At 42.5% G+C, this 13,438-nt stretch overlaps 1 protein-coding gene across 4 annotated transcripts in view; it reads right to left on the bottom strand.

The window, feature by feature from the left end:
* Positions 1–5,122: 5,122 nt before the first annotated feature.
* The window catches only part of GCNT2 (glucosaminyl (N-acetyl) transferase 2 (I blood group)), a 126,638-nt gene continuing 118,322 nt past the window's right edge, over positions 5,123–13,438 (bottom strand). For all 4 annotated transcript variants that reach the window (XM_060110020.1, XM_060110021.1, XM_060110022.1 and 1 more), the window contains 2 exons: positions 12,886–12,978; positions 5,123–7,417 (listed from right to left, as the gene is read on the bottom strand). In XM_060110020.1, coding sequence (XP_059966003.1) covers positions 7,227–7,417; positions 12,886–12,978 — 284 coding nt within the window. In that variant the 3' untranslated portion in view covers positions 5,123–7,226. The remainder of the gene's footprint in view (positions 7,418–12,885; positions 12,979–13,438) is intronic.

The raw sequence follows: 13,438 nt of genomic DNA, 5'->3' as shown, positions 1-13,438 counted from the left end.
TCCCGTTTCCCACTTGGCATAGACTGCTATGCATAGACTGCTATCCTAAATTCTTTTTTTAAATTATTATTTATTTATTTATTTGGCTGCGCTGGTTCTTAGTTGTGGCACGAGGGATCTTCGTTGCTGCATGTGGAATCTTTAGTTGCAGCATGTGGGATCTAGTTCCCTGACCAGGGATCAAACCCAGGCCCCCTGCATTGAGAGCATGGAGTTTTAACCACTGGGCCACCAGGGAAGTTCCTGCTATCCTAAATTCTTACTGTGTAAAAAGATTAACAGTGGTGACATTTCTCTCTTATCTTTTGAAGTAATATGTGCAAAGAAAAAAATTTTTTAAACCAAAGTCACTCATAATTCCATTAAGCAACAAAAAAGAGATAGCAACTGGGGTTTTAAAAAACATTAGAATCATAATATTTTTTTGTTTGGTTTGGTTTGGTTTTTTTTGCGGTACGCGGGCCTCTCACTGTTGTGGCCTCTCCCATTGCGGAGCACAGGCTCCGGACGCGCAGGCTCAGCGGCCATGGCTCACGGGCCCAGCCGTTCCGCGGCATGTGGGATCCTCCCGGACCAGGACACGAACCCGTGTCCCCAGCATCGGCAGGCGGACTCCCAACCACTGCACCACCAGGGAAGTCCCCATAATATACTTTTATTTATACTTATTTTCTGGTATTCTGATTCTTAACTCAATAAAGGATATCTACCGGAAATCTACTTCAAACCTCCAACATCATGTACCAAAGTTAAACATGTCCTTTAATATTGGGAACAACTCAAAGACAGCTGCTAGCACTGCTACCATTTAAAACTGTGTTGCAAATTTCTGCATGTCAGAAGACAAGAAAAAGAAGGAAAAGGTAAAACTGTTATTTATTTTAAAGAATTTTTAATTTTTTCAGATTCTTTTACTTTATTGTTTATTACAAGGTATAAGATCTAGTTCCCTGTGCTGTACAGAAAATCTCATTGTTTATCTATTTTATATACATTGTTATGTATTTGTTAATTCCTCCTAATTTATCCCTCTCCCCCTCTTTCCCCTCTGTTAACCATAAATTTGTTTTCTATGTCTGTGAGTCTGTTTCTGTTTTGTAAATAAACTCAGCTGTATTAATTTTTAGATTCCACAGATAAGTGATATCATATAATATTTGTCTTTCTCTGTTGGACTTACTCAGTATGATAATCTCAAGATTCATTCATGTTGCTGCAAATGGGAATATTTTGTTCTTTTTTATTGTTGAGTAATATTCCATTGTATACATATACCACATCTTTTTTATTCTTTCATCTGTTGATGGGCATTTAGGTTGCTTCCATGCCTTGGCTATTGTAAATAGTGCTACTATGAACATTGGGGTGCATGTATCTTTTCACATTACAGTTTTCATCTTTTCTGGATATATGCCCAGGAGTTGGGTTGCTGGATCATATGGTAACTCTATTTTTATTTTATTTATTTATTTTTACATTTTATTTATTTATTTATTGGCTGCATTGGGTCTTTGTTGCTGTGCGAAGGCTTTCTCTAGTTGCAGCGAGTGGGAGCTACTCTTCGTTGTGGTGCACAGGCTTCTCATTGTGGTGGCTTCTCTTGTTGTGGAGCATGGGCTCTAGGTGCATGGGCTTCAGTAGTTGTGGCATGCGGGCTCAGTAGTTGTGGCTCACGGGCTTCAGTAGTTGTGGCTCACGGGCTGTAGAGCACAGGCTCAGTAGCTGTGATGTACAGGCTTCATTGCTCTGTGGCATGTGGGATCTTCCCGGACCAGGGCCGAACCCGTGTCCCCTGCATCGGCAGGCGGATTCTTAACCACTGTGCCACCAGGGAAGTCCCTACAGTAATTTTTAATATATGGTTTTGGCACATGAATAGACCAAAAGATCAGTAGAACAGGAGTCCAGAAAAAGAACCATAAACATATGAAGCTTAATCCATGATCATGTTGGCATTTTAAATCAATGGGGAAAGATAGTATTGGGATAATTGACTTTCTTTAACTGAGTAAAAATGTAAAACCTTATCTGAAATCATGTGACAAAATAAGTTATAGATGGTATGAGTACTAAAGAGTTAAATGTGGGGAAAAACTATGAAAGTTAAAGAAAATACGGGTGAATTTTTGTACCAACTTTGGAGGGGGAACACATTACAGGTCAGGTTCTCCAGATACCAGGCCCTAAACTGGAGATTGGCGTGCAAGGGAGCACTTCAGATTTCATACTTATGTGGGGGAAGAGAAGGGATCAGGATTGCATAGAAACTGTGGACTGCAGTGAGCTCACAGGAAGACCTCGGTCCACCCTAGAGAGAGCACACCAAGTCAAGGTGAGGGCATTGGGCCTGTACAGCCCCACGTCATCCAGGCACTGGGTGCAGGCTGACCCCAGATGGGATGTGTCCTTGGGTGAGGCCACGCTCATTGGCTGAGAGTAATTCCCAGAGGAGGCTAACCTCAGTCCTGGGGAGGTCCCATTTGTGCAGTGCAGCCTCCACGCTTGAGCAGCTTGGATCAATTTCTTCCTATAAGTTTAGGGAGCAGCTCCTCCAAGATCGGGTGAATGTCTTCTCTTGGGGAAACTTATGGAGGGAAGCTTAGTGGAATGACCAACAGCTTCTACCATTGCAGCTGGTCCCAAAGCTGTAACTGATACCCAGGGTCTCCTTTTTCTCTTCCCCATTTCAGATTCCCCATATCCTTCACTAGCACCTCTGCTAGTCTGGATGGCTTACTTGGTGAAGTGACCCAGACCCTAATCGGAGGATCTGAGCCTCTGATCACTGTGTACTTCTCAGGCCATGGCCACTGTACTTATTTATCCTAAAACCTGAACAAGGGAACAAGAGATGCTCGAATGGGGCATCTGGTAATGCCAGGAAGTAAGAAAGTGTTCAAGAAACCCGCCCCCAGTGAGGGGGGGTATGTCAAAGGGCCTCAGGAGCCAACTTAAAGGGCTACCCATGGCCAAAGCTGGAACGATTTGAGGGAAAAAAAGGTAGTATTGGATTATAACCTAAAGTATAAAATAAATATCCACGAGTCCATATTAATATTAATAAATGAATAAATAAATACATTGGGGAAAAGAGACAAATCTCCTGTTCAGAGGAGTTCCAAATAATTTATGTACAAACTCTACTCTAAAAGAGGTGGAGTATGGGACTTCCTTGGCAGTCCAGTGGTTAAGAATCTGTGCTTCCACTGCAAGGGGCACGGGTTCAATCCCTGGTCGGGGAACTAAGATCCCACATTCCGACGGTGTGGCCATAAAAAATAATAAATACATTTTAAAAATTTAAAAATAAATAAACAAATGAATAAATAAATAAATGAATAAATAAAAGAGATGGACTATAACTCCCCATTCTTTATGTATGGGCTCGGAATAATGACTTCCTTCCAAAGAGTGTTGTATGGAAAAAGGGAAAAAGAGTCACTTTACGGTGGAGAATCCTGACAAACACTACTTAAGCCGGGTGACCAAGGCCAGCATCAGCTGTGATAAGCTAAGTTGATAGTGTGTACCCTTCATATCATGTGATGAAAATGGTACTTTATCTCTGTGGTCTTCCTCCTCCAAACCCCCAAATTCAATCTAACCATGAGAAAAACATCAGCCAAAACCAATGGGTGGGGGGCATTTTGCAAAATCTCCAACCAGTACCCTTCAAGATTGTCAAGGTCATCAAAACAAGAAAAGCCTGAGAAACAGTCACAGCCCAGAGGAGACTGTAGAAACATACCTAAACCTAATGTGAAACTTGGATAAGATCCTGGAACAAAAAAAAGGATATTAGGTAAAAATTAAGGCAATCTACATAAAGTATGAATATTAGGTAATAGTGATAATGTATCAATATTGGCTCATTAATTGTGACAAATGTATTATACGAATGTTATATATTGATTATGTTATATGGGAACTCGGTATTATCTGTAATTTTTCTGTAAAATTAAGACTATTCTAAAAGTAAAAGTTTATTTTTGAAGGGCCCAGAAAAGCAAGTTGCAAAAAGATATAATTTCTATTATACATCTCTATAATCAACTCATTAAAAAAAAGCCAGTACATGTGTCTTTGTGTATATTTCCATCATATACACAAACACATGTATATAACTGATGTAGAATAACCACTAGTCACATGTGGCTAAAAATAAGTAACATTTCCTCAGTCACACTGGCCACATTTCAAGTGCCCAGTGGCTAAATTGAGTGGTTACTATCTTGGACAGTGTAGATATAGAACATTTTCATCATTGCAGAAATTCTTTTGGACAGCGCTGCCACAGGATATCACTGCACTGAAAAGACACTTAAGAATATACACCAATCAAGTGATTACTTCTGGAGAAAGGAATTCACTTTTTATTCTGTATTCTTCTGTATTCTTTCTATTTTTTTTACCTATGAACTTGATTTTATCATATTTAAAAAACTTTTTATTGAAGTATAGTTGATTTATGTATTCTTTCTATTTTTATGAACATATATTTTTATTGTTTTTGTAGTTTGAAATGTTTTTCACCTTAGTTTTTAAACATTTTGCATTAAAAAAATGGTGCATCAGATGTTGTTTAAATGAGTTATTTTCCTCAGTATTTCTGTCATTTTCCATGTGTCTGTTAGAGGCAAAATTTGTTTAGCCAAACTTAGCACTGAAAGGCTGCTCAGAAACTTTGGCATTTGACAATCGAATAGTTATGATAATATTAACATGTCTTTTTCCTAAATTGTACCTTGATTTTTAAAAAATAAATAAAGGGGGCAAGAGTAGAAGGCTAACTTCTTCCTTCCTCAGATTTTAAAATGGTTGTACCCAATCTAAATGAAACTGATCTTCCATTATATTCTCTTCTCTATCATTCCCAGTTATTCTCCCCAACACTCCACAGAGGAAAAGCTTAATTATTTTTCAGTGGATGGGCATTTTAAGACAAATATGTGTGTATGTATGAATGTATTTATTTTTATTTTTTAGAAAATGTTAGGAGAATTATCTTCAAATGCCAATCAAATAAAAATACACAATAGCCCCAAAGGTGGAAAACAATATATTAATTTATTTCCAAGAAAACAACATGGAACATCATCGAAAACAAAGTTTTCAGGGCATCTCCAAGGGCTAGCAGAAACCCACTAGTCCAAACACTACACTCTTCCAATATTAAAGTACTTAAGACACAGAAGAAATGACCAACAATGGACATGTAAACATCTTCTATTCCAAAAGATTTCTTGTTCTACAAGAGAAAGATCCAGTGTAAAGCAACCCTTCTTCTCAAGTGGTGTCATGTAAATTAGTTGAAAAAAAAAGGTGATCTTCAGATTCTGCCTTTAGCTCTGGGTGTGTTCGCTACCCCTTGACTCTTCATCAACCAATACAGTTCCATCTTTTTTTTCAGTAGCAGGAAAAAAAAAAGGCTTTACTTCAAAGTCACTAGAAGTGATTAAATATGATTAACATTCAACAGGCACAATTACAGAAAAAAATAATGTTGCGTGGATTAAATGTATCATTAATTGTAGTTACTGTTTTTCATTAGAATAAATAAATATCAAGGAACTGGATGGAATATAAGAGTAGACTTCATATTCTTCTGAGGTGACAGGACGTTTTCTCAATATTAACACGGAGACCATTCTGGGATGCTAAATATGGCTTTACTTCACCTTCTCTAAATGTTCCACCTCAGGAAATGAACAAAGGAGACCAATAAGAGAATCCCGATTCTCAGACAGAGAACTTGTTTCCTAATGCTGACTAAAAACCTCTCTAAGCCTCACTCACTTCATCTGCAAAATGGGGGTAATCATGCGAGCTTCCCAAGAGTGTTGTGAGATTTGAAGGCCATGAGACGTAAGGAGCAAGCAGAACACCTAGAACACAATCGGCTGTGGCTTCCGTCTCCTCCTTCCCTTCTCTCTTGGGAATAATCTGATTTAGACCTCACTTTGTAATTTCTGATATCCTGGGCCTGATATCACAGTCTACAACCCTGCACAGGAAGGTGTTAAAATACAACCACCCTGTGAGATTCTCTAGAGCAGCCTTTCCCACGTTTGATGTTATTGCCAGGACTTTTAGAGTGAAAAAGCTTCTGACTTAACTTCTCCTCCTTGTCTCTGCATGTGTCTGGTGTATAATAAACACTCAAGAAATACTTACTGACCAGATGCTGAATGAATGAATTGGATACATGAATGGGAAGAAGGATAAGTGACCAAAAGGCTCACACACATTTGAAAGCTTTTAAAAATCCAGGCACTCCTATGACCCCCCAGGCATTGCAAAGCTACCCAGAGAACACTATGGACTCCTTAAAGGCTCACGGGGCAGAATTTGGTCTCCAACTTTGCAGATAAGATCACTTTGGTCGGGGTGGAGAGCAGTGGCAATAAAGGAAAGTGATTTACTCTGAGATATTCAAGGCTTGAGGCTAAACCCATGCAATAGCACCTCTCTTCTAGAAATTCTTCATGCTTCAAGAACTTTTCCAGTTCTCAATGGAAAACAAGAAAATGGGATCAGAGCACATTCTGACAAACATTCAAGAAACTGATTCCCCCCGGGGGCCTTTTACTGAAGCGGCAGGCAGGGATTGCTGTCTTAAATTCTGTCTCCTGTGAATGGCTTTAAATTCTATACAGAACTTTAGACACAGGAAACTTGAAAATGCTACTGTTGAAACTCAGGAACAAGATCTCGTTCTCAGTTCTAGGAGCTCAAGCTGTAAAGGAGATTGGTCAGTTACCCAAAAAAGCGATTTCTATGCCTACGTGCAGGTAAGAAAAGAGCAGGGGATATCCATCAATGTGTGGCTAGAGATCTGTTATAAAAGATTCCTTCTTCAAAGAAACCCAATTCCTTTTCTCCTAAATAGTATTATCCACAACTCTGCTTTTCATTAGAACATTTATATACGATGAGGATCAGATGCAAATCTGAGGACAGTTTATCACGGATCAGAACATTAGCCTGATACAGAGTGAGCCTCAAGGAACTACCAGAGTGGCCAAAGCGCCAGCATCACTGTGCAACCATCCTGACGGCATATTTCACGGTGTCCAGAGAATATTTTAACATGTTGTAATGTAGTCAGGTCCTGAAGCCATAACCTTGGCCCTGACACTGTTCATATAACCCAGGCCAAGTTTTTCTCACAAAGAAAAGCTCTCCTTTCCAGCTGTGATTTTCCTGCAGTCGTGAGTGGCAGTAGATCAAAAATACCAGCTGGGCTGTATTGCAATTTCACTCTGATTTAGGGTTCTTTCTCTAAGCCTCAGCTCTAGGCATTCCACAGTCAGGGGGTACGTAGTGAGCTCAAACTTGTTAGCAAAGAGGCTTGACGAATTAATCAACCACTTTAAGTCTCCGTTTCCATAGATACAAATGCCATGGACGTAGTGGCCTGTAAAGGAAGAGAACAAGAAACAGTGAAAACAGGCTTGTTTTTTGAGTCAGGGGTAGTGAGCTTGCAAAATGGTAGGGTTACTGCCTGACTGCTGCGTGGCTAGCGCTGTGTCAAGGGCTACGGGATTGTGATGAAACAGCGTTGTGCTGGCCCAGCCCACGAGGCAGTTAAACTTTCTACGGGGAGAAAGAGGTACAAACATGCATTTGAAGAAAATGAGAGTTAAATAATACAAAGAAGTAACACAACAGGCATCACAAGGCCGTTCATGGACTGTATCATGAACTTTGGATTTCATGGATGAGAAGTTCTAGAAGTGTACAGATGGGAGAAGTCTTTATGGGCTGTATTGGTCAGGTCTCTTCTCTGAGCTCCAGCCTGGTCTAGCCAAGTCCCTACTTTATCTCTCCTCTTAGGTGAGTAATAAACCTCACCCATTGGTCAGGTCTGAAGTCCTTAATCCTCTCCAAGTGTTCCCCATCACAATCCACAGCAAGTGGGCACTTCTCCCCCTTTTTTTCACACCCCACATCCAATCTGGTAGCAATCCTGTCAGCTCAACCTTCAAAATACTAATAGAATTTGACCACTTTTCACCACCTCCACTACCTGCATCCTAGTCTAAGCCGCCTCCATCTTCCTGTCTGAATTGTTACAATAACTGGTTTCCAGCGCCTCCATTTTTGCCTGTTAGTACATTCCCAGCACAACAGCCAGAGTGATTGTTTTCAATGTAAGCAGAAGATGTCTCTGCTGCTCAAAACCCTCTAATGGCTTTTCATCTCATTTGCAGTAAAAGCCAAATTCCTACCAATGGCATTCAAGACTCCTCAGACTCTGGCCCGCTCATCACCTGGACTCACCTCCCACCACTTACTCATTCAGTTATAACCTTTAATAACCCTTCCCAGCTAGGTGGTTTGTGACCACCTAGAGGGGTGGGATAGGGAGGGTGGGAGGGAGGGAGATGCAAGAGGGAAGAGATATGGGAACATATGTATATGTATAACTGATTCACTTTGTTATACAGCAGAAACTAACACACCATTGTGAAGCAATTATACTCCAATAAAGCTGTAAAAAAAAAAAAAAAAAAAACCCTTCCACATTCACATCAGCCACACTGGCCTCCTTGCTGGTCCCAAGCACCCCCAGGCATCCATCCGTGTTTGCTCTTTCTCCCCTGTACCACGACCTTCTACCAGACAGCCTCAAGGCTCCCTCTGGCACCACCCAGGTCTCTGCTTCAAGGTCATCTTCTCATGAGGCTGACTCTGACCTCCTTCCCTTCTTTCCTGATTCACTTTCCTTTGGTCACTTATTACCAACAAACGTGTTTGTTTGTTTATCGTCTTTCTCCTCAGACTAGAATATAAGCTCCTGAAGAGCTACAGTTTGAGACCATTGTGTTCACTTCTGTGTCCCCAGCCTCTGGAACAGTGCCTGATAAATATTAGGTGTTAAATTAATAGGTGTTGAATAAAAGGGTAGAGAAGGATGCGTGGAGAGTTCACGGGTGGGTAGGATTGGGAAGCATCAGGGGGATGGATGGGAAAGCATCAGGTGGGAAAATGCCTCTGGAAAATGTAGAGATGAGAATTTTCTGCTAGAATAGAGTTTGTTGGGGAACAGGTTCAAAACAAGGAAGTTGGTACTCTTTGCAGCATTTGTTTGCATATGGTAGAACGACTATGGTCGACTGACTTAAAATAGATGAAAGTTGGGCCTCTTTTATCCCATAAAGGGTTGGGCCTTTTTATCCCTTTCTTATGAAAGGGCTGGAGAAGTGGTGTTTTTTTTTAATTTATTTTTGGCTGCGTTGGGCCTTCATTGCTGCACAGGGGCTTTCTCTAGTTGTGGCGAGCAGGGGCTACTCTCCGTTGCGGTGCGCGGGCTTCTCATTGCGGTGGCTTCTCTTGTTGCGGAGCACGGGTTCTAGGAGCGCAGGCTTCAGTAGTTGTTGCACGCGGGCTTCAGTAGTTGTGGCTCGCGGGTTCTAGAGTTCAGGTTCAGTAGTTGCGGTGCACGGGCCTAGTTGCTCTGCAGCATGTGGGATCTTCCTGGACCAGGGCTCGAACCTGTGTCCCCTTCACTGGCAGGTGGATTCTTAACCACTGTGCCACCAGGGAAGCCCCTGAAGAACTTTTTTGAATAGAAGAATCAAATGATGAAATGGATTTTAGCACGATTAATTTTGCAGAGCTTTGCAGGGTACATTAGGAACCAATCAAGAGACTACAGTAATTGTGTAAACCAGAGAGTTTGTTCAAAGTTAATGGCTGCCATGAGTGGGGAAAGAAGGCTATTAGAGGTAGAGCACAGAAGGACTGACGGGACTTGGTGATTAACTCAATGTGGCTGGAAGGAAGTTCAGCAGACAGAGAGAATCACTGGAGAAAAAAGCCGGAGTTCAAGGAAGTTAAAGAATAACCGGGTAGTGGGTGGGAAGACCTCGGTACGTGGGCAGCACGCCCATGCTTAAGAAATGGCTGGGCTTCCCTGGTGGTGCAATGGTTGAGAGTCCGCCTGCCGATGCAGGGGACGCGGGTTCGTGCCCCTGTCCGGGAAGATCCCACATGCCGCGGAGCGGCTGGGCCCGTGAGCCATGGCTGCTGGGCCTGCGCGTCCAGAGCCTGTGCTCCGCAACGGGAGAGGACACAGCGGTGAGAGGCCCGCGTACCACAAAAAAAAAAAAAAAAAAAAAAAAGGTGGGCAGAAAAACTCAAAAGGTGTACACCGGGAAGAGTACCAGGACAATAATGACGTAAATAAAAGAATAAGTAAGTAGGCAGCCAGAGGGTCTAGCTGAAGGTAGACAGTGGGTGAATTTAGGGCACTTCTGTGACATTCTTCAGCAATGTCCTGCTTCAGGAGCCACAAATGGCAAAAAGCAGATGACAGTAATGATTACGTGTAGGAATCAGCCTTGTAGGATCAGACGGCAAGGGAACCTAAGATGTTAGCAAGAACAGCACACAACAGCTGATACAGTACACAGGCTGGACAAGGGGTCCTCAGAAAGAAACTAGTAGGAGGAGGAAAGTCAAACCTCTGGAAATTCCAATTTTAAAAAAGCAAACACATTTAAAACAACAACAACATATTTCAGATGTGGGGATACAGCAATGAACAAATTGGTCAAAAATCCCAGCCCTGTTGGAGCTTCTATTCTGTTCTGGGGAGAAAGGCAGTAAAATATATAATATGTAAGTTGGTGAAGGAAACTAGTAGGGTGACAAAGAGACTGTAATCAGAGATGGGAGCTCCAAGTTCAAGACCATAGGTCTAGAATGGTACTCTGTGATTTGAAATGCTAAGAGAGTTTGTAAAGTGGGTACACTCACAGGTTTGGAACAAATCCTATTACTCAGAGCCAAGGGGAAAAGGTCCAGATTGTGTTACTGACTTGCTGGTTTAGCAAAATGTTTTATTTCCTCTGGAGTATGTCTTTTTCTTTTCCCTGTAGAGTGGTCTGGGGACAAACATTTTTTTATCCTATGAACCCTGTATGGCTTTCAGATGGCATAACAGATACCAAGAGAAGAAAAAATGAGACATTTGTTTGAGAGGGGTGTGGGCTACCCAAACATCGTACCCTGTGTAGGTTCCTGGCTAGGGGCTATCTTCATGGCCCCTATCTGTCATGTAGGGTAAAGGTCCCTATAAAATGCAAATCTGACTTGACTATACCTTCTCTACTGAGGTAGGTCCTGGATACAGGTGATGACAAGGAGACTGAAGGTAAAGCTCTACTTGAGTGGGTTGTGTGTGTGTGGCTGAAACACAGTGGACAGGAGCTTTGGCGGGGGTGGGGAGGGCTAGAGCTGTAAAGCAATCACATCATGTGGGTCCTTGGTGTGGATGTTGGAGTCAAGTGTCACAGCTGGAGAAGAGGTGGAGAAGCAGATCAGAGGATGACCACAGTGGTTCTAAAGGGAAGGTGATCGGGGTTATAGAAGGAAGTGGAGAAGGCAACCTATCCCCAATATTGGGACCCTAACTGATGGAAATGGTCCATGTTCTAAGGAAGACCCAGGAGATCAAAGAGCAAAGTACCCTCCTCTCCATCCTCCTCCCCCCACTAGGAGGGCAGGCCACGATGAGAATGCAAGCAGGTGGCAATGAGCTGTCCTCTGGGGAACATGTGGGCTGATTGAGGTAAAGGTGTGACTATGCTTAAGAACAGATTGTGCAGTGACACGAGGATGCTGCCATCCATAATGGAAGGGGACCCCCGAGAGACAGACACCGGAAGGAGGGTGAGCGTAATGGAAAGACGTAGAGAAGCAGCAGTTTGGAGGTTTTCATCTGAAATATTAGGTGTAGATAAGAGGGGCTGAGGACAGAGCCGTAGACTGAGTGGAAGAGGGGAGGAGGCCAAACCTCGTTACCACAGGGAGAACAGGGCAAACCTTCCTATTCACTCACTCATCCGTTCGCACGATCACTTATTCACTGTATGTCTATTTACTGCCTGTTGTTATGGGCTGAATTGTATTTCCCCCAGATTCATATGTTGAAGTCCTAACCTTCCAGCACCTCAGACTGTAACTGTGTTAGATGTAGGGCCTTTAAAGAAGTAATTAAGTTAAAATGAGGTCATGTGAATGAACCCTAATCCAATATGACTGGTGTCCTTATAAGAAGAGATTAGGGCACAGACACGCACAGAGGGTAGGTCATGTGAGGACACGGAGAAGACGGCCATCTACAAGCCAAGGAGAGAGGCCTCAGAAGAAACCAAACCTGCTGACACGTTGATCTCGGACTTCCAGCCTCCAGGACCGTGAGGAAACACATTTCTGTGGTTTAAAACACTCAAGTCTATGGTACTTTGTTATGTTGGTCCTGGTCAACAAATACACATGCCCACCATGTACCAGGCAAGCGTTTGAATTTACACCAGGGCTGATGAAAAGCCTTCTTTACAAGGTTCTGTAGAAATGAAAACTACTTCTTTTCTAGTTCTTATCCATTTGGAGGGGAAACCTCTCTTGTTGCTGTCACCTGCCATCGTGCCCGAGCTGCAGCAAACACCTCCAAGCCACCTGGAAACCTGTCTGTAGGGGGAGCAGAGGCTGACATGAGGGATGGGAGTCAGTGGTAAGAACATGACGTCACTTCTCATCCTGACCACTTTCTCCTCGTAACCGCTGCACGCCCAAAGGAGCAGCAAGAGGAATGAATAATAAGGAAAAGGCAGAAACTAGCAAGAAGAAAGCACCATTATAATTTGAACCTACCTCTACATCGCCCTAGGTAATTATAAGCTGGAGAATGTCTTTAAGATACTTAGATTTACTTTTCAAGGACCGTGTCTTGAAGCCTCTTGCTACTCTGTTTAATAATTCACAGATTGGTCTAAATGAACCAGCAGGGCTCTCTGTGAGAACCCCTGTATTCCACAACCTTCATGCCAATACCAACAAGCAGCGTGGCCTCACAGTTTCAAATGAATGCCTCACCGTGGCAGCCTCCGTGTTTATCTTCCATGTCAAACCACTTTACAGCTCTGAGGTTCCCGGCCCACGATGCGTTTGGCATGGAGCCAGGAACACCTGCAATGTTGACAAAGAAGAAAAGCAGAAATAAGAACCAAGAAAGAAAGGTGTCAATTTCATCAGTTAAGCTTCCAAGTCATGCTTATTTTCCCCCAGTATATTATCTTTCATTTCAGATTTTTCATCATTGGTACAAAACCCCACAGCAAGCTTAGAGTGCGAATGCGAATAGTTGGTAGTTATGGATATAGACTTGCCACCAGCAAAAACAATCTATTGGTTTTATTCATAATTTGTGCCCAAGCCTGCAAGAAATGCCATTGCATGAAAACATAATGCAGGTGAAGAAGCTGGAGATTTTTGGTCTCAATGGCTTTTAATTAAATTTACTTTTTAAGGGACTTCCCTGGTGGTTCAGTGGTTAAGAATCCACCTGCCAATGCAGGAGACACGGGTTTGAGACCTGGCCCGGGAAGATCCCACATTCCACAGAGCAACTAAGCCCATGCGCCATAAC

Source organism: Mesoplodon densirostris, chromosome 10 (assembly GCF_025265405.1).
Source record: "Mesoplodon densirostris isolate mMesDen1 chromosome 10, mMesDen1 primary haplotype, whole genome shotgun sequence".
Lineage (NCBI taxonomy): Eukaryota > Metazoa > Chordata > Mammalia > Artiodactyla > Ziphiidae > Mesoplodon > Mesoplodon densirostris.
This window is presented reverse-complemented; position numbering and strand designations above follow the sequence as displayed.